Genomic DNA, 26,097 nt, shown 5'->3' on the forward strand with positions numbered 1-26,097 from the left:
TGCTTTTGGTGAGCCATGGAGGCTTGTGTGCTCTCCTGCTCCCTTTGATCCTCATTGGGATTACCTTCCTTTGTGCTTGGAGGATCGCCCCCTTAAGAAGCAACCACTCTCCTTGGACATCTGGCTCCCCTCCCCTCTGGGACCTCAGCGCATCCCCAAGTATCCTTCTTAGCTAGCTGAAGTTTTCCCTTCTAAAGTCTAGGGCTGCTGCCTTACTGCATGCCCTTGCCACCTTGCGCTGGATGATAAATTCCAGCAGGCAATGATTGCTGTCGCCCAGGTGGTCGAGCACCTGCAGCCCCCTCACCAGGTCATCACCCATGGCCAGCACTAGGTACAACAAGGCGTCCCCCCTGGTGGGCCTGTGCACCTCCTGGGTGAGATGGAGGTCCTGGACTCTGTCTAAGAATCTACGTGAGTGGTCAGACCTGGCTGACTGCTCCTCCCAGAAGATATCTGGGAAGTTCAGGTCCCCCATGACTACCACATCTTTAGCCTTCACTAAGTTGTTTGTTGCTTTCCCTCTTTTTTCTGCCTTGCTATAATCCTTCTTCTTTGACCCCAGCATTTCCAGAGTGAGCACCCCTCTCAACATTTGCACTTGTGTCTAAATTAGTCAGGCAAATACAAAACCATGAGGCTGAAGTCAGATCTCATTTACCAGTGTAGATCTGGAGCAGCTGTATTGACTCCAGTGGAGTCCTCCTAGTTTGCTACATTGGTGTTATTAACTCTTCAAATATATAATACCCAAAATATGTAGGCATAAATATAAATAGCCATATCAAAAATTAACTATTTCAAAGACAGATGGTTTTTCATGTTATAAACTGGAACTTTTAGTACCCAATGCCATATTAAAAATCCTGGGGACATTTGATACACCAAGCACATAATCTCTTATTCTGAATGGTCCCAAAGTGCTTTCAATATTGTTTATACTGTATAAAGATTTATTCATCTTGCAATGAAATGCTACCATCTTTCAGATGGAAATGTCACAGTCCTCTTGTGCCAGCAAAAAACTATGCTTACGGTGTTGTAGGATCAGAAAGGATGTCTAATGTATCCAATTGAAATTGTAGTCTAAAATATAAATTACCTGAGATGGAATTTTCTTTGTACTGTGCGGCAAGCACCCTCATTCTCATGAAAAGGGCTGTGGAATCTCTGATGACCACAGCATTTTGGTTTTGCATCTCATCTGAAAGGCAGCACCTCCAACACTAGGATGGGGAACTGACTCAGCATGGAAAATGCCACCCACTAAGACACCAATACCACTTCCTGCAGCACCTGGGTTTTCTTTGGAGGTTTCCCATGAAAATCTTGAATGTATTAAGATTAGGAACAGACTTGTCTTTTGAAGAATTTGCAAATTCATTTTATAGTAGATCAAATTACAGGACATGAAGAAAGATTTTACTGATATGACACTTAGCAAATGTTTCTGGAAAGGTGTGACTTTTAAATGTGCAGGAAAACTGCCCTTTTATTTTATAATTGTATAAATGCTTCATCCAGTGTTAAAAAAATGCAGAAATCAATATATTTCTTACATGATGATTTCTAATAAGTGAAACCTAAGAGGGTTCTACATGGGCAATCCCTGTACAGGATCTGGACCTTAAATAACGGAGAAATGTTGAGTTACAAACTTACTGATCTGCTGATGAAGCTAAGTCCTGACCTAATATACCCAGAAATAATATCCATTAATGTCAGGGTGTGCATGTGTGCCACAGGGAGACTCTGACTTAGTTTTTGATTTTTCAGAATTCAATATTCTACCAATGTACATAAAATACACTTTACAATAAAGGTTTCTGGTAAATAATATAGCTTAATCTTTAAACTGCTATTAAAGTCTTCAGGCTATGGCATATATTCAATCCAACAGGAGAGGTAAACGTCAGTCAGAAGCAGCTTGAAACTTGCATGGTTGCCAACTAAACATCCATTGGGCATGATCAGAAGAGAGGCTGCTAGTCTGAGGAGGGAGATGAGGTGAGGATCTCTGGTGGCACAGTTATCTTAAAGACTTAAACCTCTTTATTTTACTTTTCTTCTCTGTCCTGCAGCATGACTTTTTCAGAAGTCATACTGCCACCCTACTCTAGCTGGATCAACACTCTTTCTGAAGGGAGTATATCAACAAGAAGAATGACCACCCACTAAATCAGGGGTGGGCATTATTTTGGACGAAGGGCCACTTAATGAGTCTTCATGTTCTCTTGAGGGCCACACTGTCCACACTGACTTAGGATCAGTTACCTCCTCTGATACTAGGGTGTATACAGAAGTGCTCTATGCACATTTTACAGTGGTGTAATTTAGAGCACTTTGTATAGCACTATAAAGCTACAGAACTCTTAAACATAACAGAAATGCAGTGTTTGGTAGGGGGTGAGGGGTGGGGGGCCTCTGAGCCTCCCTGTACTTTCCAGGCTAGAGGCAGGGAGAGCTCCTCATCCTCCTCAGGCTTCTCCACTGGTTAGAAATTTGACCAATGTACAGGAGTTATTTAAAGTGCTGTAGGTTGCTAAAGTGCTGTAAACTACAGCACTTCAAATCTAATAGCTCATTTAACAAGGGCTAATTTAAAGCACTGTACCCATTTTTAGTGTTGTAAAGCCATGCACTTCTGTTAAGTCATGGCAATAAATGGTGAAAAAAACAACTTCTGTATACACCCCTTATTACTTGAATAGCCTTAAGCAAGCCATTTTGCCTGTTTATGTCTCATTTCTCCATTTGTAAAATATGGGTGACAGGACTTCTCTAGGTATTATGAACCTGAACACTTTCAGAAGACTGTAAGCCACTCAATAGGATAATGGGGACCATACAAAGACTTCAGAAGGATAGGCTGCAAATAGAGAGCAAGTATAAACCAATGCAGGCCTGTCTTCTTAAATGTGCAAAAAAGCTGCTTCCATGATATAGGTCCTGCTTCCAGCTTCTTTAATAAGAAACCAAGTTAAATTAGCAAGACATTGGTCAATTTCACTGCTGCTATTCAGAAGTCTATAGACAGCAAAAAAACTGTCAAGAATCAGGTCAATATCTTGCTGCTACTGCTTCTTGGGAAAACACAGCAGCAGCAGAGACAGGCACCAGATCTATTTAGTGATGAGCAAGGCTCACAGTCTGGAGGAGAGAGAGGCCGATTATCCACTAGGAGATTCTTGAGTGGAAAGATGAAGCAAAGAGAAAGAGAAAGGAAGAGAGGGAGAGAGAGAGAGAGAGAGAAAAAAAAAAGAGCCTTCTCCCTGTGGCATCCAAAGAGGCTGTAGAAAACATTTTTTTTCCTGAAATATTTAGTTCATAACACAGCTAAGACCATAAAAAATTTAAAATTATTACAGTTTTCATTGCTTTTCTTTTAATACATATTTTAGTTCTGATAGGATGAAATAATCCCGCTTAAACCTTCAGAGCCCAAACATATAGTATTTCCACTTGTGGACTAGAGAGAACGTATGTTCACAACAATGATGCCACTTGTCCCCTCCCTTTGTTAGTTTCTGGGCTAAAGAAGCAAGATTTCAGTTCATTTCATTTTCATAGCTTCTATCTTTTATAGTACGCAGATAAACTGACCTCATGTCAGTTTAATGTCTGTAAATATTTTTGTGACTTTTGTTCTCTCACCTGGGGACAAGGCCTAATTAGAAATAACGTATTGCATTGTGAAGGTTTCAGGAAGCTTAGCTAAATGGGACCCTAAACCTGGAGCACTAGGAACACTAACTGAGCAATAGATTTTTTTATTTTTAAAGAATTGCTGCTTCTTCTAGCCAGCCAATCTTTACTCTGAATCAGCAGGGCTGTTTGGCAGCAGACACTGTCTTTTGGGGATTTCATCCCCCTAAGGGAATGTAAATCTTTGTTAAACTATGGCTGTAAGGCATAGAGCTAATTGTTGAATTTTACAGAAGTAAATATTATTCTGGCTGTCCTTGCAGCTAGCACCATTCAGTATGTTTTCTTAGGGAGAAGCATAATGTGGGCTAGAAACAGATTAAATCTACAGGCTCATGATGAGTACAAATATGTGACTGACACTAAACTCCCCTTTCATTGCAGAGCAAGACTCAGAATCAAAAGTTAGCTTTCTAGCTCTTCTGGTTATGAAGAAAAATCTTTAGGTATTACCCAAGTACAAACTGGAACAGTGATACCTTCCTGAACCTGCAAAGATCTGACTTGCCCCATTCATATAGTAAGCAAGCTGTTCATTTTGTGGTTTTATCTGTTGAACATTATGACAAGAAAACCAAGCTAATTTACAGGTTCCATAGTCTCAGCTAGTCTTCCACAACATCCCAGGTTTCCAAATACATAGCTTCCTTTGAGAATGTGTATAGTGCATTCATGAACTTAGCAACAACAATTCTCAAAATGTAGGAAATAATTTGCTGGCAGCCTATAATATAAACTCATTTCAATATCAGTAAAATTAAACATGAATGCTGCATTGCTATATTGCATCACATTACATTTAATATAAAACTCCATTTTAAAGATAATATGAAACTATCTCAGAATCTGCAGTCAGTTATTCCAGAATGCTACAGAAACCAAAGACCTTGTAGCAGGATTTAGGCCAAATTTGCTATATAATGCATGTGGCCTTGCTCCCTTGCTATGGAGAACTTAAAAGCAATGGACTGGCAAAATTCTCATTGACTTCCTTGAGGCCAGGATTTTACCTAATATTTCTGGTAGTGAACAAACAATGTTCTGAACAGACAGACGTTCAGGGACGGAAAACAAAATTGTAGCTACCCCTCTACACAGGTACCTACAGGTGAAATGGAGATTTAGTGAACACTCTAGTGTGGAACTGCACAGTTTTTCTGGATCTAGTTTGCAAAAATACACAGCCCTAAATTTTCCCTGGCATTTCTCAGGCCAACAATAATTTAAGAATCCTAAGGAAACTGCTTTAGACCTTACTTAAGCTGTTTTTTAGTCAAAAGTTGGCATGGTTCCTATTTCTGCCTTGTGTATACTGGGTCACAAGGTCCTTGAACAAAATAGCAGTAGTGGGAATGGACAAGTTTTTCCTCCTATCACCACTACTGAATGGGGCTGGGAGACAGGCAGGAAGCACATTTCCCTGCAAACTTTGCATCATCACTTACCTCCTGGTGAATTTAAAACTACTACTTCCCCAAGAAGACTGCATATCAAGGTCAAGAGGGATATCCTCTTAAAGGATCTCTCTCTTGAAGGAAATTAAGTCCATGGAAGGGAGATTTGTATAAATCTTAGCAAGATAGTGTTTTATCAAAGTCTGAAACCAGCTGAGTTTCTACCCCTATTTAAGTTACAATGCAAAAAGTATGCACAGCCTCAGCAGTGAATCCGTTAGGGGCATCACTGTTGGCCAGATTTAATTTCAGCAAACAAACTCCTTACTATTGATGTAGTTCAAATCAAAGCTGTCAAATCCAGTTACCTGCTGGGGGTCTGACAGTTCAAGGGTTCTGCTAATGAAGCCAATTAGGTAGAACCCCCTACACCTTGCCAACATTTGAAAACTATACATGGAGACATCTGAAGTGAAAAATAGAAAGACTTTTAACTCTTTTGAACTATACTGGAATACTACAAGTTTTATAAAGGATAGCATGGGAAAACTGACAATAGGGACAGTTTTTCTTGAACTGGCATTCAGTTGAAATACTAACAGTTATAAAGAACAGCTGAAACTCCTCTAGGTGCTAGATTTCTCCTCTATGTGATAGATGTGCTAGAACGTTACACAAACCAAAGACCCTCCAGTAGGATTTAGGCCAAATCTGCCATGTAGTGCATGTGGCCTTGCTTCCTGGCTATGGAGAACTTAAAAGCAATGGACTGGCAAAATTCTCATTGACTTCCTTGAGGCCAGGATTTTACTTACCATTTCTGGTAGTGAAATGTTCTAAACAGACAGAAGTTAAGGGAGGAAAAACAGAACTGTAGGTACCTCTCTACACGGGTACCTACAGGTGAAATGGAGATTTAGTGAACACTCTAGTGTGGGACTGCACAGTTTTGCTGGATCTAGTCATAAAAATTCATAGCCCAGTTACCAGATTATGTGTCACAATAACTAATTTTTAGATGCTTGCTCCTTGAAGCAGAATCCAATACCAAGGCTCCCAGTACAATGCATGATATGAGTTAGGAGCTGTAGAATGGGATCCCAAACAGCTGCACACTGAGCAAGAAGGCAATATGAACAGGTGTGTGCATTATAGAATTGCAGTGGTTTCCAGCCATTTGGGATCCTCCTGAGGGTATGTGCCTGCATACTTTCAAAGAATGGAGCAGGGCCCTCTTTCCTTTTAAGACACTCCTACCAATGGTGGCGCCCATCTTTTGCGTAATGGCCTAATGCAGACCTCACTCAAGGAATATGGGACCTGGGTTCACTTTCTTGCTTTGTTTGTGGAGGTTCAACACTCATCTAGCTAAGGGTTCAAAAAACACCTTATTTTCTGGATCCTGACTAGGCTTAGCAGGTAATGGGTATCAGCTTTCTCAGACTGTAGCAGTTCTGAGCATTCATAGACACACAAGTAGGGAACTTTAAGTGGAGAGTCACTTAGACTTCTCCATGGTTAGTCAGAAGTGAACATGTTTTAAAAAAAGCAAACAAAAAGCCAAAAACATAACTTTGGACCTGGACTATTTTGCTTATGCTTTAGGTACTTAAAACCTTTACTGGATCTAGCTCCATAAACCTCTAAAATAGAGGCAGTATAGTCTAGCAGGTGAACCCTGGCCTTTGGTTTATAAGACCCGAGTAGTTTTCCTGCCTTATGAGGTTCCTTTGGTTAAATCATTTTAGTTACCCATCTGCAAATGAATGTTTAGCTATCTTTATAAAACACTTTCAGATTTCTGGATGAAATGTCACATAAGTATGACTGAAGCAGAGAGCATTTTTATTTTAAAAGTTAAACAATAATGTAAGTGGGATAAGAAGAAATTTAAATCTCAGGAAGCTAATCTCTTTTCAAATATGCTGCAAAAACACAGTTCAGATGCTAAAGCACATATAGCTACTGGAGACAAAAGCAAAAAGCTGCCATTTTATTGATATCAGTTTGAACATGTTAGAACTATGTAATAACCAAGGCTTGGATTACAACAGTGAAAGTATAAATTATGTGTTTTTATGTTTGGTCATGCTATATTTATGATCCTATTGTAGTTAGCTAAATATATTTTAAACACAGCACTCCCCATTAGGAATTGCTTCTCTGTCATGATTTTGATCTCCTCTGAGTCAATCTATAGCAGCTGTGTGTTGTTTAAAATACTCCTATTGACTCTTCTATAATTTGCTTTCTTTGAACAGTCTGTGTGCTATAATGTTTGATCAAAGAAATAAATGTATACTTTAACAACCCAAAGTAAAGTGCATGCACATTTTTATAACAGTGCACTATAAAATGTAATTATAGTTGTCTATAGATCACACAGGATGATATAAATAAATGGGTTTGAGCTTTTTTTTTTTTAATGCTTACATATCCAATACATCAAAGATTTTCCCTTTAACTCAAGTCCCTATCATGCAAAGGCATTAACAAACCATTTAGAAGAAAGATTGTGCAACTCCTTTTACTAGTGCGTTTAGTTGCTTATTAACTGCTGACCATATATAAAAACATGCATATCAAAATAAACCAAGGAAAACGACACACTCCCAAAGCTATGGGTCTATATAAAATATAATACCTAGGAAATAATGATTCAAAACTTTTTAAGGTGGGTTTTACACAAAGAACAATAGTTTTCATTTAGCAATCAGAGATAATAATTGTTTATTGTGAACATTAATGCACAATTGGTCACTGAGCTTGTGATTATTAAAAATATGGACTAATAAATAAAATGTGTTTGAGGTTTTGTAACCCTGAAAATTTGATAACTTACATTAGTTTCATTTTTATTTTATATGAACCATATCACAAACATCCAGAGGCCTCTCTGAATCTGAGGCAAATGGAGTCTAATCAATATCAGCTACATAATACATAAAGGATGAATGCAAATTTTATGGCACAGAAATAAATAATTAATTTACATCTGTTTACTGTAACAAAGAAGAAATGTCAGCGTATTTTGAAGTTTAACAGAACTTCTGCCATAATCATAAAAATTGTGGGAAAGCAGATTAGGGCTGAGCAGGACCACTGTGTTTTCATGCAACTGTTTGTCCAAATGATCAACAAGATCATGCCCTCTAATTCCTCATGCATGCTACAGATGTAAAACATCCTATCAATAGAAAAAAATGTCCCACAATGTGCCTGTAGGGAAAAAGGATGGGAGACAAGAAGCTGCCAATGGCAGGAAATTTGCTAGGTTAATACATGCTCAGATGATCCTATGAAGAGGAGTATCTTTAGGCAGTAGAATAAGGAGTCTATATATTAGCATTGCACTGGGAAAAAGCTATGAGAAAATGTTCCAGGTTTAGCACTGAAAGAGTCAGTTCCTTGGATTGGAGTGGAAAAGTACATGGTAGATCCACTGTAGATCCCTGCTGTTCCCAGCAGAAGCATCTCCTGTGCAGCTTTGATGGTCCAAAAGAGCAGGGTTTATATGAACTGGCCATGCAAGGGAGGTAGAAATCTTTATTTCTTTGTCAGTCATGGTCTAAACAATTTAGGTCCTGTCTGCTTGTCTCATTCACATTAGGTCTACTTTAGAAATATGGCCCTGATCCTGCAAGTATTTATACATCCACTTAATTTTATGCAGGTAGCAGCCCCACTGACTTCAAAAACACTACTCACATGTATAACACATATGCCCTGAGAAACTTCACTCACATATGTAAGTGTCTGAAGGACTGTACATTGCAAAGTGATCTTGTAAGAAGCTTAGTGCTGTAAACTTATAGACTACAATTTGACTGAGGATGCCTGGCTTCTTGCAGTGGCTCAATATAACAAGGTATTTTGGGAGGAGTTGCGGGGGTGGAGATGTCTAGTAGTTTAAATTAAAAACTGCTGTGACATAACGGGAGGTATAATACTTTCAGGCTTCTGATTAATATTACAGTGTAAGAATTCAGGTAAATGACCACATTTTGTATTTATTTTACAAAACAGGGATGTCTTAATGATGAAAATGAAAAATGGGTTTGCTCACAAAAGCCTTTGTCTCTGGAACGTAGCTATAAGTAGCTTGCTATCTAGGTTGAAAATGGTAATGCAGGGTTGTGTGTCCTATTTTTCCATGCTTGCAGTAAAGATACAATATGGGAATTCAGCCTTGGTAATTACTAATACACCACACAGACACAATTACACCCTGTGTACTGCATAAAGGAATCACTTGTGGTCTGCCTCCATTACAAAGAGCAGTAGGGGGCCAACATACAAGAAGACAAAATGCTTTACAAGAAGGAAGGAGACCAGAAGAGTCAACGTATAGATACAAGGACCTTAATTCTTCTTGCAGTGATTTAAGTCCCCTTCCATCAATTATCGTGCTTTGTCTCTAGAGCCTTATCACCAGCAGCATTACAGGAACTGAACAGAACAATACTTAGGCCCAAATAACCCTGTGAACTGTGCTGACATTTCCACACCCTGTGGCTGTTTGACCAGGTTATTTAAGATTCCTTTAAAACATACTTATACACATACACACCCATCCACCCCGCAAAAAATTCCTAAGTTTTAATGAATGTATCTCAATTCTTCCCTCCCCTATTCCCTTCAACAGCCTGTCTACATTCAGTATATGTGATTTCTTTACTGCCTCACACTGAGAATACAGAGCTGGTGCAGTATAAAAACCTCGGTACAAAACAGAAAAAGAGAGAGAGAGAGAGAAAAAAACTTTTCCAGACAGAAAAATGCTGCTCTCATAGCTCTCAAAATATTTTTGTAACAAAAAAATATGTATGAACCTGGGATGAAAGAAGAACTACAAATGAAGGCCTAAATAATACACAAATATGTCAAGTAGTGCCATGCAGGTTAAATCAATCTAATTTGTTATTGAGCTAAATCATTTGCCTACTCACTCACTCTTCTTGTGAAGTCAGAAAAATATCTCTTTTCTCTTTTCAGTGACATCTGCAAAGTTTGAAGCTATAGTCACAAGTCTGCAATCAATGCTATCTAATTTTTTTCCATGGACAATTAATACATATGCAGTATTTCATGGTATTTCTTAACAGGACATCACAGCTACTACTCATTTGAAATATATTAAAAACATTGTGGAAAATGAAAAAAAAAGACTAGGAAAGTCAGCTATTTTTGACAGTAAGTTAGCTTCTGTGAAACAAAGCCTTGTCTTTCAGAAAGTGTTTACAATCTATGAGAAAAAAATATATCCTTGGGCTAAAATGTTTATTGGCACCTAGAAGTCTGAAGAGAGCAAGTCAGGCTTGTGGTTTTTTGAGGGCACTTTATCATCGCCTGCATTCTCAAAGGGATCTCTGAATGAATAGAGCTGGATTACTCAGCCTTCTATTCCACGCCTATTCCTCTCCATTTTCCTTGGCAAGACTGAAAGCCAAGCTATTTTTAGCTAGGCAGGTTTCTATTTTTAGACAACTACCAGTTAAGAGACATTTGTTAGGAAAATTAAAAAAACCCTGAAAAACAACAAAAACAAAAGGGGAGGGGATGAAACTTCCCTTCTCCTATTGTAAGTGAGATCTTCAACCTGTAACTCCGGGCATTTCAGCTGCTTCCAATCTTGGAAAAATAAAGAAAATTCAGAGTTCAGGGATTTAAAAATAAACCTACCCTCTGGCAAACAGACCAAAATACAACAAGCTGTTACTATGTGAAACAGTGACTACAAAAGCAAAGAACGTTCTCCAATGGCTAGATTGGGAGAAAACACTAGAGCTATTAGGTTATAAGAATGTAACACAGACATGTAAGATTTTTCCAACTTCTCAGCCAGATATATCATGTTTTGGAGAAAGAAACAGTCATCTGTGAAGTAGAAGTTACTCTGAAATACAGATTTAAGGTATATAAAAAGAGAACCATGAATCAAGCTTGAAGAATAGAGTACATATATTTTTCACGGTTGTTCTCATAGCACTTTTAACAACTCCTCTTTATAGAGATACCTAACTCGAACATTTTACAAATGGGATGAGCGAGTGGAAGGATTTAAAAAAAAAAAATAAAGAGGAAGGGGGCTCTGCCAAACTTACAAGGCCAGCTCCTCAGCTGGTATAACTTAGCAAAGCTCCACTAAAGTGAAGGGAGCTTCCTCAAATAGAGCTCAGAATTAGGCCTGTTTTTCTGCTTTTAAAGCTTTAGACCTACCAAAGATACCTTGAAGAAAACGGCACTCTTGAAAAATGTTTAAAACATAATTTTCTAAGGGGAGATTTACACAGCTTATCAAGGCAAAGTACTTCAGTATTGTCTGAGACACTTTAAGATTATAAAATACAATGCTTGACAACCAAGTGCTTGTTTTGGAGAAATCACAATAACAAACTGACTATTTTTGAGGGGAACCCCCCCACCTCCTCCAACCTATTGTTAAACTTTTCTTTTGCTGTATTTTTCCCACATTGGATTAATAGAGAACCAAATTCTGGACCTCTTGTTCTTCCTAATGGTAGGCCTCACAGCATTTTAAAAAGCTGTAATTTGTCTGTACAGAAATAGTCTGTGCAGGTTCCCGTGGAGGGGAGGATTTTGGGTGAGCCAGAGGCTGGACTAGTGGATCCTTGAAATACACAGAATCATGGAGACAAAATCCCAAATGTGGGGGTGGTGGTAAAGGATGTAACAGAGGCTATTATCTCAGGATTTGGTCCCTCTGTCCATTGACCATTCAGTGGAGATGATAACTCTGTTCCCTAAGAATGGCAACTATCATTATGTTAATTAATATGAGTTTTTGATACTGAATATTTTTCTTAAAGCCTAAACACCTGAGATCACATGATTATACCAGATTATAAGTTTTCATTAAGAAAAAGGAGGTTTCTAAATTATCTGGATGAAAATTTCAACATTATATTTCTGGCAAAAGGAGATAATGTTGAAAAAATATTTTTGACAAATTAGCCTTTTTCCCCTCCATCACCTGTAGTTTTAAACCTTGTGGTTAAAGCAAGCGAAAAGCCTGCAAGCACAGTCTCAAAAATATGATGCCCAAAGGGCTCAAAAGCCAAAAGGCAAACAAAGTGAACAAAAAAGTGTTAAAAATGCATTTTTTACATAATCTCATAGTTCTAGGGGGCCCTTTCTTGTGACTTTTTTAAACAGTTGGAGTTGGCCAAACTTGTGAAGATTTGGCACACAGATAACAGCAGAACAAGAACCAAATATTTTGAAAACTCCTGAAGTCACTATAATAACAAAATCAGTTGGCTAAATTCTATCCTCAGATGCATATACAGTGTTCCTACTAATGTCTGTAGTCTGGAGTCACATGTGCATCTGAGGGAAGAATTTGTCTCTTTGTTCAAAGAAACTGGCAAATAAGGATCAATAAAATGATTGTTATTGAATAATAATAATTACTGCTTTCCATCAGTTGATCTCAAAAATATTTTATTAAGGGGCTGAGCATCATCTCCATTGTATATGCTGGGGAAATGGAGGTCCAGAACAGTGATATCATTTGCTCAAAAACCCAATGGCAAAGCTAGGAACAGAAGCCAGGTTTTTAAATCCTAGTCCAGAACACTATTTACTAGACCATGCTGCCTCTCTAGACAATCCTCAATATGTTTTACATACAAAATTACTTGATACTTCACAGACTAGATCCTCAGCTGACCTAAGGGAAATGGCACCACTGTTTTTAGCAGTGTGGTGTTGATTTTGCCAGTTGACAATCTGGCCCAACATATATCCCGCGGTTTGTTTATATGCAATGTTATGATGGCAAGAGTGGAAAATACTCCCATTAGATTACATAAACTACATCAGTTATCCTGTTTCTTTCCTGAAAACAGTAGATTTAAATAGTTACAGAGGCTTATTTACTACAAATATACAGATAAGAGTCTTAATTGATATGAAGAGGCTTTCAGAATCTAATTAACCTCTCAGCTTAGTCATTAGCTCCATGACCTTTAGAAATAATTGACAGATGGGATTTTTCCCCCTTCATCTCATTCAGAACTTCCCACCAGGTGACTAATCTTAGGTGTGCCATAGGACTCTCTTCATGCCTGCAAGATTTGATGAGATAACGTATAATAAGTCAATCAGCAAAATGGGATTGTGACATTCCTCTCAGACACAATATACTGTTCATGTAGCATGTCACATGTATATAGTCTTTGCCACCTGAATGCTACCCTAATCATCTCAGGTTTTCAAAGCACTGAAGCTGCACTAACTTTTAGTTCTCAAGTCCCTGCATTATCTCATAGGAGATTTAGTAGCATTTTATTCCTATTAACACTGCGTAGCTAGTTAAACTAAAAGCCTATTAGATTTTCAACTGTAGCTAGTCTTTTTATATTGAAAGGAAATACAGTAAAGAGCAGAATCATAGAAATGTCCACTGTGGAGTATAATTTATTACAAATGTTCTTACTCAAAATTTGGGCTCAGTCTCTTTATCAGCACAAAGTGCTTTTTTTTTTTTGTTTTTTTTTTACTACAGCCCTCCGATTTCAGATAGCCTTGTATTACTCTGAATTTCTTTCCTTTTAGAAATTACCTTTGAGCCCTACAATTTTAACATCAAATCATATAACCAGAGCTCTGTGTGTTGTAAAACATACAGGATGTAAATTCTGCAGGAAGAGCTCCATGTGTTCACAATCTCAGCTCTCTGAGTGGAAAATGTTGCTGCAATTGGCACTCATTTCTAACTAGCTATGCTCAGTGCATTGTCCATGTCCAACTACATGAGACCACAAGGGAGGGAAAGAATTTTGCCAAGGTAAATTTATCAGCAGTTACCAGAGCTATTGAAGATGCATAGTCCTATGGAAAATACATTTAAAAGACAATGCAGAGTTTGAAAAAAGAATCTGTATTTATAAAACATATCTAGATTCTTCTTAATTGTGGTGTATGCTTTCAAAATAAATCAGCTTCCTTTGGCCACTCTGTAACACCTACAAAGGGGCTTTCAGAAGTCCAGCAGTACTACAGTTTCCTGCTACCAGCTGAAGTGTGCATAAAGGTACCTGTTGGTGAAGTCACTGATACTGCAGAGAGGGTATAATCATCTCTAAATCAAATCTATAGAGAAAATGGAGGGGATGGAGGACAGAAAAATACAAACTGAAATGGAGAATGGAAGTTCCCAAGGCAGCAGCTGAAATAGTTAGAAAGGTATGAGGAAAAGGAAGGAATAAGGTGATTAAATCTTCAAGGAGGGAAGGCATAAAAAGAGGAGAGAACTGTACTAAAAGTTTCAGGCAGATTAAGATGAGATGAGGGCCCAAATAAGAGGCTGAGCTGAAGGGCTCAGAAGAGACTCTTAGAATTGCTCAGAACATGGTCTTCAGTAAGACTGCTTTAAGTGTTGTGAAATGGAAATGGGATTTCAGACAATCCTGATGTGCTTCTAATAGATAATATGATTGTTATAATCCCTCGTCCTTCTTTTACCTTACCTTTTTAGGTTAGCCTTACTTAATGTGTCATGTCTACAAGAAGGATGAAAGTTTTCTGGAGAAGAGGCCTGTTTTATAGGTAAAGAAAAGTATGCTTTTCTGTGCTGTAGAAATAAAAGAAGTGACAGCTGTTTATTAGAAAAATGAGAAAGAGGAGCTGCCAGTGAGATGACACGGTACGCTAGGGGTATTAGAGAAACAGGAAACAGCATGTGGAAGACAAGTGAGTTAAAGGACAGCTTTACTGGAGGATACAGGATACTAAGGTATGTTGGAAGACTGTAGAAAAGGAGCAAAGGAGCGCATACATTACATATGCCTAACAATGATTTGGAGAAAAGAGAAGGGGAGGAGTGAAGTTAGCAGTTAGAAAGGGACGGAGCCAAAAGGTTAGAAATGAATAGCAGGGAGGACATCTCCAAATTATGAGACAAAAGAGAGGCTTTCAAAGATGTCATGGACATGAAAAATAAGCTTTTGTCCAAAAACATCAAAATTGTTCTAAATAACTGCTGATATTCTGGATCGGCAAATTCAGCTGTTTAAGTAAGAGAAGGAAGCAGAAGTGCATAGAGGTGCTGTATTAGGGGAAAGATAGGGTGACAATGTGAGATGAGCTCCTGAGTGATTAGTAATTTGCTATATTTAAAGAAGATGGGAAAGTTGAAGGAAAAGAAAACAAATAGTAGAGGAAGTTTGTATTTCTCCGGAAGTGCTCAATGTATAATGGGGAGGAACAGAAGAGGCCAAAAGAGAGGGTTGGAGAAATGAGTATGAAGTAATTGAGTAGGAGATTTTGAGCTAAATGGGGTGACCATGAAATCAGAGAGGTAGAGGTCAGATGAAGAAAGGAGGGTAGGAAATTATGGCAGTGAGAGACTGAAGACAGAGTGAAGATCAGAAAGGGGGAACTCTTTGGAGGCAAAGAGACCACAAAAAAAACCTGAGAGATTTGATGAAGATGAGTCACTAGCTGAAACTGTGATGGCGGTGGAAGGAGGGAGGCAAGAAACTTCACTTTAAATCAGTAAGAGGCTTAATGACTTCGTAAGAAGCTAAAAACACAATGATTTCTGTAATGGTGAGTTATGATTGTAATTATGTTTGTATTGAAGATAGTTTTAAAACAGCCTCATGAACTGAAGGACGGTGTCTTTTCCAGTGTCCTGGGCGAAGAACTTAATGTGCTTTGCGGTAATTGACGGAGCTGAATGTGCTATGTCTGGTATCTCCTACTCAGCTCATTCATACACTTTAGTTAGTGGGAAACCTGCCCAACTAAACAAAGAGGACAAAGTCATGGTCTCTCTGATACCTTAGAGCAGTTATAATAATGAACTGGCCTGGATCATGCACCCTTACCAAGGGTGAGATGTTGCCCATCTCTTCCCTCTGTTTTTTAAAAGGCAGTGGACTAATAATGTTATCGGAGGGAGCAGAAGGGAAAACTGTGGCATTCAGTATTATTGCAAATTCTGGATGGCAATAAAACACTTTAAATATAATTAGAGGAAGGTCTATTATCTCAAAGCCTAGGTATAACGTCAAAAAGTGGTGTCTATGTGGGAAAAAGAGTAGCTATATGGAAAACCATTATCAGGACCAAAAAAACCCAAAACCGAACAAGAGACTTATTCCTCTTGCAAAGAAAGGGTATATGAGGCTGTTTATGAGGCATGACTCTGTAGACATTAATGCTTAGTACAAAGGAAATGCATAGCTTCAGAAATTTTCATTAGATTAGTAAATTATAGTATACACGGGTGTTATTTTTACTTAACGGATTAAGACGTTACCTTTTTGTATTAAAAAAAAATCAAAAGTGCCGTTTTCCCTGAACTGTAACTTAATTATAACCCAGAATAAACTATGGACCATGTTCTCATGTTTTGTAGGTAAAGTTCATTATATATACCATGAATTCTTTATTTGTTACACGTGACACACTTCTTAGGGACACAGGCAGCATATAGGACTGAGGGCAAGAAAAATCAAGCAAGAAAAATCAAAACCAACTTCACTGAATTCGGTGTTGTTACAACTATTTAAAACTTGTAGAAAAGAGGGGAGAATCAATCTCCTGGAATCCGAACTACTGCAAAAAAGCAGTAACTTGTCCCTCCTCTACACATTTTTACGTTAATCTTACTTTTTTCCATCAATATCATATAGAAGTTTCAACATTGCTCTATATAACTTAATTAGGACAAGAGGGATGGAATTCTGTACATGTTAAGTGAGAGATCCATATTTTAGATCCCATTTATTTAAAACACATGAGAACATGAGTTACAGACTGATGACTGAATACAGACTGAAACCTACCCACAATTGTAAAAATGCAATTTTTTAGGTTAATCAAAAATGTGTACCAAATAAAATATGGAGTTTTTAATGGCAAAAATTGAATCTCACTTTAAAGCATAATGAGGCTTCTAATCATTTAAAGTGTTCTACTGTATGATAGGATTGTAGGTTTAAATAAGGTTACCATGCATCTGGGTTTTCCCAGACATGTCCTCTTTTTGGATTCTCTGATCTCTGTCCAGGTAGCTTTTTGGTCAAATGTCTGGGATTTTGGTCAGATCAGCTTGGAAGTTCTTCCTGGCACTTCCCAGCTTACCCTAGCAAGGAGCTGCTTGGGGCTGTTAGAAATGGGGAGAGCACAATTTGAGGCAGGGCACATACACATGTGGCCAGCATGCAGCCCTCAGGGTGGTAGAAGCAGCCCCAGCAGCTGGATGCAGGTAGGTCTATGGGTCCAGGGGTTGGAGGGTCAGGGCTTGGGAACTGTCCAAGGGGCTGTGTTGGTGGGACACACACACACACACGTGTGTGTGTGTGTGTGTGTGTGTGGCATGGGTGTGAGTGGGGAAGGGAGTGTGAGAGGAGCGAGTGCCTGCTGACACTGAGGGAATCTGTCTGGGTGCTGGGGCTGCAGCAGGGTGAGAGGGAAAGGGGTAGAGGGACCCTTCGGAAGCAGCATGGAGCTGCATGGTCGGGCTGGAGGCACCAGGGCCAGTGCCCTTGCTTGAAGGGGAAGGACGGCCAGGAGACACTGCAGGGTTGTGGGGAGCAGGGCTCTGTGGACTGGGAGTGAGGGGCACCGGCAGGGTTGTGGGGGCTGTGGCTTGGACCAGAGGGGCAGTGGACTATGTGTCAGGAGTAAGGGGCACTGGCAGCACCAGGAGGCTGTGGGTTGGGTGTGAGGGGTACCAGCAGGGACGAGGGGGTGCGGTTTGCAAGTGAGGGGCACTGGCAGGGCTGGAGTCTGTGGGTCAGGAATGAGGGGCAGCAGCAAGGCTGGGGCAGGGCACCAGCATATCACTGTCTCCCACAATCGTACGTCCCCGTTTCTGCCCCTCCCCTCCTCCACCTCTTTTTTTGAACTGGAAATATGGTAACCCTAGTTTAAACTACAACTGTACTAACTGTATTGTTTTGGTATCTATCACACCAAAGGTTATGTTAGGATGAAGTTCATCTTTTCCCTCAAACACCAAGGCTTTAGAGAAAACCAGACCTTAAATAGCTTGTAACAAATCGACACAAACCAATGACCAACGTGTGCTTTATTAACAGAAACTAGGTTTAATGAAAGACTGCGGAGTAAGTGGTTTAGTGGTTGAAAACACTCAGACTCCAGTTTTAGGAGCACAGTCTAACTCCAGATGAAAGTCTTAAAGTAACTCTTTGTTTATTGAACCAATATACATCACAAAACTGCTACGCACTTTTCAACAGAATTTGGAATAATTTTCATTACTGTTTAGACGAGACCCCCAAATGAGCAAATGAGAAGGGTGAATAAACTTTTCTCCCTCAACCATGAGAAAAATGATGGCATTTTAATCACCAATAACCATGGTAATAATTAAACTTTCATCACCTACATGCTGCATGAAATGTATATGACATTTCTATGATAGCTATCATATGAGACGAGAATGGTTATGTGTGTAAAGAACATAGCAATATTTGTTTAACTAGATAAATTATTAAGCTCAAAAAAGAAGTAGATGTAAAGGTTTGTAAATTCTCTTAATAGTTAATATATTTTGTGTCATGACTGTTATCAGAATTATGTATCTACAAGTTGGGCAGCACTGAGATAGTTTGATCTGATTTACAGTAACACTGACAACTATTAAAACAGCCATTAATTTCATTCCAAATCATTTCTTCGTTGAAAAAGAGGATAATATTTATTGGATTTGCAAAACCCTCTGTCTTCTGTTGCTTCAAATAAAAAACTGCTGCCTGAAGAGTGATACCTTAATAAACACTAGACACAATTAATTCCAGAAAGAGACTGATTAATAATGCTAACGATTAACCAGAACTATATTAAAATTCATTTAGGTGTTAAATTTGAATAGCAACAGCTTAATTTGAAAGTAGTAAAGGTATATCGGTGAGCTACACTTTTTGAATTTGGGAATAAATATTGTTTAAATTGTGATATATTCTAATAACCAATAATTGGAGTATTTAAACAAGTAACTAAACAGACATTCTTATATTTTGTGTGGACAGGAATTAGGATTCTAAATCAATTACTCCTTCTCTACTTCTTTTAAGAACATTGCCAGCAGAACTACACTCTATACTTCTGGTGGCACATAGTTATTGAAAAGTCATTAAGAAAAAAACAATCATGTTTATTATCTTATCTTATCCATAAATTTCTTTCAGTAGTCTTAGAAAAACAAGATTAAAAGCTATGAGGTAAGACGCTTAAATGTCACAAAACCAAATAAAGTCGACTCCCAACTTTTAAAGGAAATGCTTTTACTGTAGTAATTTTAACTGAAAAATGTAAATATTTAAGTTTGTGGCACATCTATATTCTGCACCTTAAAATATATTCAAACTAAACTAAATGCAAAGCCATCTGTTTGCTCTCAAGCTTTTGTGGGGTTTTTTACCCCATTTTTACTGGTAACTGTGATGTTAATTATCAAGTAAAGACATGATAATTACATAGGACTTTTTTTTCCCATTAACACAAGGGCTCTTGTTCAACATCTACATGCTGAATAACTGTTTCTTCTGTCCCTGAAACAGTAGAAAATCTGAAATGGCCTAAGCACTTTACATTTCAAACTGAATACTTAAATGTGACTGCCTTATCATGGGTATTTTTCATTAAAACTACTTAAAATATACAAATTACATGTCATCCCCTCTTCCCATTATCAAACTCAAACTACCTTGGTGGTACTTGTCAATGGTAAAACTTCCAAAAACACCAAGTTCTATTTTCAAAAAATGTCCTGGTGATTTCAAAAGCTTCTAAGCCATTTGGTATACAGGATAAGATTCTCCATGAATTCAAAGGTGCCTGTACACATGCTCCAGGATGTGGGGGTTGAGAGCGGCATTTGAATTAGAGTGGCTCTCTAGAGCTGCTCTAATTAAAATGCGTGCAGCATCTTGTGTATTCAGCGTCCCACATTTGAAAATGGTGACAATGGCACTTTAACTAAAACTTGTTTGACAAGCTTTAGTTAAAATGCCTCTGCCACCATTTTGAAACATGGGCCACTGAATACGGGAGATGCTGCAGCATGCTGGAGTGTTCTCATTAGAATGCCCCAGCAGGCTCAATTAATTGAATCTGCTCTGACATGTTCTAATCAGAACAAGTCAGAGCACTTGTAAGTGCCCAGAGTGCCTAACTCCCTTTGATTTGAATGTCTTTGAGGTTCTTGGCCCTAGATACTTTGAAAATGTTACCATTAGGCTTCTATTCATTTAGGCAAGAAGCCCTGTTTTCAAATGCAGCTAAATTAGGCAATTTTGGAAATTTTACTTTTTTGAAACAATATTAACAAAATTTTTAAAAATATAATTTACTTTGCAGGATTTGCATTTTGAAATTAGTTTCAACTGCTATCATATAATGGAAACATTGGACATTTACGAAATAATATTTTAAATATGAATTAATACTCTTTGGTAGTTGTATAACAATAATTTAATGGTCTGTATTAAGATTGCTACATTATACAACCAGGTATTTCCAATATTGCTGTGAATGTTGTCCATGTTGTGGTTCTGTATTTTGTAAAAGAATTCTGTATTGAGAGAGAAAGTCCAAATATTTGTTTTATTAAGTGAATTTTCCTTGATTTCTTTTAAACTGTGGTATCCTTTAAAAGCAACTAAACAGTTTCTGAAACCATTCAGTGAGTTGTCCTAAAATAATGAAAGAATTTGTTGTCACAAGCCATAAATTCTTACCTCAACAATATCCGAATTTGTTCGACTCTCATGTGGCTCATTGTACTCTGTATATTTCAACAACACTTTGTCCATATCAGTACTGGCATACTGGAACAGTTTGTTGGTGCTGTTGAAGATGATTAGAGCAATCTCACAGTCACATAGAACACTCAACTCATAAGCCTTCTTCATTAACCCAAATTTCCTCTTTGTAAATGTCACCTGAAAAAAAGAAAACAGGTCTGTCAAAAATCTGTAAGTCACTATAGTACTTTTTTCATGAAATGATAAATTGCAGTTGCTGTAGTTTTTAAGAAGTTCAGAAAGGAAGCAAATAAGTCTAAATATATTTCTAACTTAAAATATATATATATATCTGTGAGTGTAATCTAACTGAGGCAACTGAATCCTCCAGGCACAAGTCAAACTACAGAACATAAAAAATACAGGGAATTTCCAATAAATTGAGCCGTGAATTTTTCTTCTGTCATTAAGCAGTATAATGTGTTAGCACTGGATCTTCCTCTATAATATTTAAATTCAGTACAATTATCTTTGCCTACACTTAAGTCATTTCATTTATTTTGCAGATGCCTTTCTCCCCAACATTATAAAACTGTGACTTTGTACTGTAGTTCTGAAAAACTTTTAATAAAGGATTTGTCCTATTAATATTCAATAGCTATCACCCTCACTGCAGTCCCTTCCAACATTGATCTACCATGTCATTAGTAAGAAAATACATATTACACCTAACTTAGTTAAAAAATAGATATGATGTCCAGATGCAGGCACCATTGCTTTTGTTTTACTTTCAAGTTATCTAGCACAAGTACAGTGATAAAGGTATGAATGAAAAGTACTGGCCAACCAGCAATACTAAGATGAGCTCCTTCTTGTCTATATACAGTGATGGATATGTCTTATCTTATTTAGCCATGGACGTTTGGAAATATGAACTGATGTTTTTAGTACAATCAAATGATCCTAGTTATGTTATCTTGCTAAAAACAAGGATGCACATACAAATTCTAAGAGTAAGTCAGTTATTGCTATGAATCCTTATGAAAAATATAAGGAGTATATACCTTTTAAAATTACAACAGGGTCTGTTTTGACATAAGAAAAACCTTTATTTTCTCTCAATTGCTCTGCAAGTCCCCATAAGAGCTGCTTAGTATGTGAACTTCTTACCATGACAAATCTAAGCCAACAGTATGAATGAACGTGGTTCTGTTTCTTCCTCTATGCCATTTGCACTAAACAATTAAATAGATCTTTTTATTTTTAATGTTTAGGTCTCCTCTTTAGTAATTTTCTGGGATTTTTAAGTGAATAAAATTATAACGTGAAGGTATTTGATAGAACTTGAGGATGAACACTAAATGGGTAGAATAGGTCTGCTTAATCTGACAATACTACCAGTACTACTTAATACCCTAAGTAAAAGTCCCTCTGCACATGCTTCAGCAAGGAGATACAAAAGTGCCACTGTAAATGGTTCACAAGGCTATTGTTTTATCTTGTTATGATTTTAATGCAAGCTAATGCTAACTGCAACCCCAGCCTACCTTAGAATCCCAGCTGGTTCCACCATGGAAAACGTGACCTTTAATTATTGCTAATTCGTACTAGCTGGTCCATCACATAGATGTGCCTTTATGCCATTGCTCTATATATTTATTTTTTCAGTAAGGTATGCTACATGATGTCACTTTTATAGCTATTGCAATGTGATTATTCAAGCATTTCAAAAAACAGTTTTAACAGTGCTGGTCTTAAGAATCTAGTTTGTCATGACTGATAGTAAGACATATCTGAACTGGAAAAGCCTCAGTAGCTTGCACTACTCTGAATGATCAAATATGAAATTGAAAACTCACACTACCATTGAAAAAATGATCAGTCTTTCAAAAGCCTCTTAGAACTTTTCTGTTTGTAGCAAAAAAATTGCAGTTCATTTGTACAGACCTATATGTACATCTATAGAATGTTATAGAAACATGCAGACAGTACAGTGTACTAATTCAACCAATTTTTCTGCATCCAAAACTCTGCAATCAGACTTGTTGACCACAGTACTGTAGGTGGGGTGTCTCTATACAGTATGGTTTCTGTTGTACAGAAACCTCAGAATTTAGCATGTTACAGCTTCTCACCATCAAAGTACACTTCAGCACAGAAATATCTTTAAAGCCACTGTTTGTGTTTACTGTTAGGTGCTTCTGAACAGTTAGGGTAACCACACAGATGTGCTGCATAGCACACACTTATTTCATAATACTTATTAAAAAAAGATACTGGTTAGAGTTACTTTTTGTGGAAATTGAAAATTAAAAGCACAACGCATAAGTTACATCTTTTATTTTTTCTTTAAAATGTAATCATAATTGCTGAGTTTAATTCACTATTATTTCCACTATTATTGCTCTTTTTAACGCTCTCCAATTCTATTTTATAATGTTTTTTACCATTGCTCATAAATGCATAAAAAGAATTGTACCTATTATGGTTTCTAGGATGATCCAGAATATTACTCATCTTTTTAAATATGCCACTCATCGACAGATCACAATTCAGAGCTTTTGCATTGAAACATAATAACATATGGTAATACTTTAATTTCTCATCGTTTTACACAAATCTGAATGAAGAATGTGCCAATATTTTTAATAAGTGTGTTCAAGGGTCAAGATTTGCAGAGGGTAAAAATCTTTTAAAGGTATTTAAAAATAAATTCTCATTTTATATAGCTTTATAGGTTCATATCGACAGAAGAAATTTATCTTTATTTACCTTCTCAAAGAGTTAGGTGAGTATCTTTTGTCTCAAACTGTTATGTTAATTGTATTAATCTAGGTCAAAATAAATACTGATCGCAATGGACAGAGAATATCTTATTGCTTCAGTAGTTTTGCTGAGTTTTAAAGATTGTAGTAATTTATTGAAAATGCTGTCTCTTTTTGTGTAGGTGCAAGACTGCTTGGGATCTACATTTCAAAGTCTGTGACACTATACTTAAGTCATAATTTTCACTTCTGCTGATTCCACTAAAATCATGAAGAAAACACAAATTCTTTTTAAATATAGCTGCATTCCCACAAGATCTTGGGTAGCTTAACAATGGTACTAAAAGTTTACAGCTTATGATGAGGAGGAAAAAGTAGTATTGTAATTGTTTGTCACACATGTTTGATCACTTTATATTACTGAGGCTAGGAAAATCTGCAATAATTTTGATAATGGATCAGGCACCCAACTTCTACAGTGATGGAGGCTTATATAGGTAGAGAGATGATCTGTCAACCAACAAGACTGTCTCTTAGGGAGGGAAAACTCCTACCTTGTAAAAATCATGTTGCATTTTATAGCCAGGAAAAAGCATGATGATTTGCCAGTTATTTTTATTTCAAAATAAAAATAAAATTGACACACCAACATTTTTGCAAAGATTTTAAAGATGTCCGATTAATATTAAATTTTCTTTTCGGTCTCACAGATCAAAACAGTAATGCTCATTTTCCTGTCAACCTTATCCAAGGGTTAATTAATTAATTATTGTGCATACTGGTCAAAGCAGAATTGGAAGATGCTGTACTCCCCTGCTTTGTGGGTAAGGGGCTATTCAGAGCTCTTTTCATGTTTACTTATTTTTCTTCATATTTAGAAGGTAAGGCTATCTATGAAGTCCTGCCCTCTATGAATATTATTATATATTGACAGTCCCACAATTGGGTGAGTGAAAGCTAGAAGAGAGGTGCAGAGAAATAGAAAATGGCTTCCCAGTATGGGGAGGTTTACATTTATCTGTCTTTAAAAGACTAAAACCTCATATACTCATAACTCATGAATTAAATAGAAAAGCAATTTCCAGTTCTTTTAAGCAGTTTTCACAAGTACGGTCTTGTAAGTATTATATAGTTCTTGCAGACATTTTCAACAAGATGCAGAGGGTGTAGAGCAGGTACCTATGTAACAGGATGAAACCTAACCTTATCCACTCAAATTATATATGCTTTTCATAAGCAATATGATTTATTTTATTAATTTAGAGCCTGATTTTCCAACAGCTCTCACCACACAATGTGAACGGGGTACTCAACATCTTAGATGATCAGCTTCTTGCAGCACTCACTCATGTATGCAAAGAAAAGAGGTTTAAATGCTGAAGCCCACACTGGCTGCAAGTAAATCATATGCTTGCTTTAAATATTAGGAAAGAAAACCAAAAAACTGTAAAAGAACCAGTTTCTATCTTAACTAAAATAAATCCAGGCTTCCTTTTTGTGCATTTTGGACAAAATTCTGGCTGGAAGTTAAGACTACTATATGCACAAGAGGAAAGACACAGACCAAAGGGGATTGTGGGAAGAATATTTTTCCACTCTGAGTCTGGCACTCCTTCAAGTCTATGGAAAGACCACTCTACAGGCTTTCCCTGGTAAAATCTAGAGGGGCCCTCAGGCATAATCTTGGGTTCAATAGCTATGAAGTCTGTGACTAGGGCTGTAGTCAGCCACAATATAGGCACTCATTAATTCCCATCTGAAAATCTGGACAAGTGCCAAATTTGATTTGTAGCAAGTAATGCTTGTTTAAATTAAATATATTAGAAGATATTTTAGTGGTGCATAGATGATTTTACACATTGGAATGAATAATACAATCTGTGTGCATGTGTATATATGCTTTTCGTACCCAGACAGTGCACCAATGAACTGTGGTAACAGAAAGACGCAGCAGTAGTTTTTGCTTATGTAAAATTATTGTCTAAAAAAAATATCTGGCTGCTTGTAGATCTGAACTGATAAGGAGATGAAAAGACACGGCTGCCAGGAGGTAGAAGCTTCCATTCTGCTAATCCAGGTCTTTGGAAGGAACCACTTGACTCCGTGAAATGAGCCTCCTTTCAATGTTTTTTTCTTTGGCCTGTTCCACTCTTTAATTTCAAATCTGTGATAATCTTCCAGGTTGATTTCAAGTGACAGCAGTATCACTAGTAACACATACTGCACTGTGCAGTCCTGGAGGCCATAGTGCACTTTTTCTGTTTTTGAAATGGTAGCTCACTCCCAGCCATGACTTTGCATGGCTCCCCCTCATCTGTTTTCACCCTAATATAAAGATCTACAGATCTAGATCTACACTAGAAGAGGGGTAGATGCAGGAATAATGGGCAGAAGCCCCTTCCCCTTGCATACGTGGCATTCTGCATGTGTTTGTGTGAGAAACTAGGGAAACAGGACAGTAGATTTATCCCAGTATCTGATATATAC

General features: G+C 37.5%; 1 protein-coding gene across 12 annotated transcripts in view; it reads right to left on the reverse strand.

Moving 5' to 3' along the window:
• The window catches only part of MEF2C (myocyte enhancer factor 2C), a 151,305-nt gene that overhangs the window by 54,458 nt on the left and 70,750 nt on the right, over window positions 1-26,097 (reverse strand). For all 12 annotated transcript variants that reach the window (XM_019532340.1, XM_019532342.1, XM_019532345.1 and 9 more), the window contains exon 3: window positions 20,840-21,043. In XM_019532340.1, coding sequence (XP_019387885.1) covers window positions 20,840-21,043 — 204 coding nt within the window. The remainder of the gene's footprint in view (window positions 1-20,839; window positions 21,044-26,097) is intronic.

Source organism: Crocodylus porosus, unplaced genomic scaffold, assembly GCF_001723895.1.
Source record: "Crocodylus porosus isolate Cpor-Errol unplaced genomic scaffold, CroPor_comp1, whole genome shotgun sequence".
NCBI lineage: Eukaryota > Metazoa > Chordata > Crocodylia > Crocodylidae > Crocodylus > Crocodylus porosus.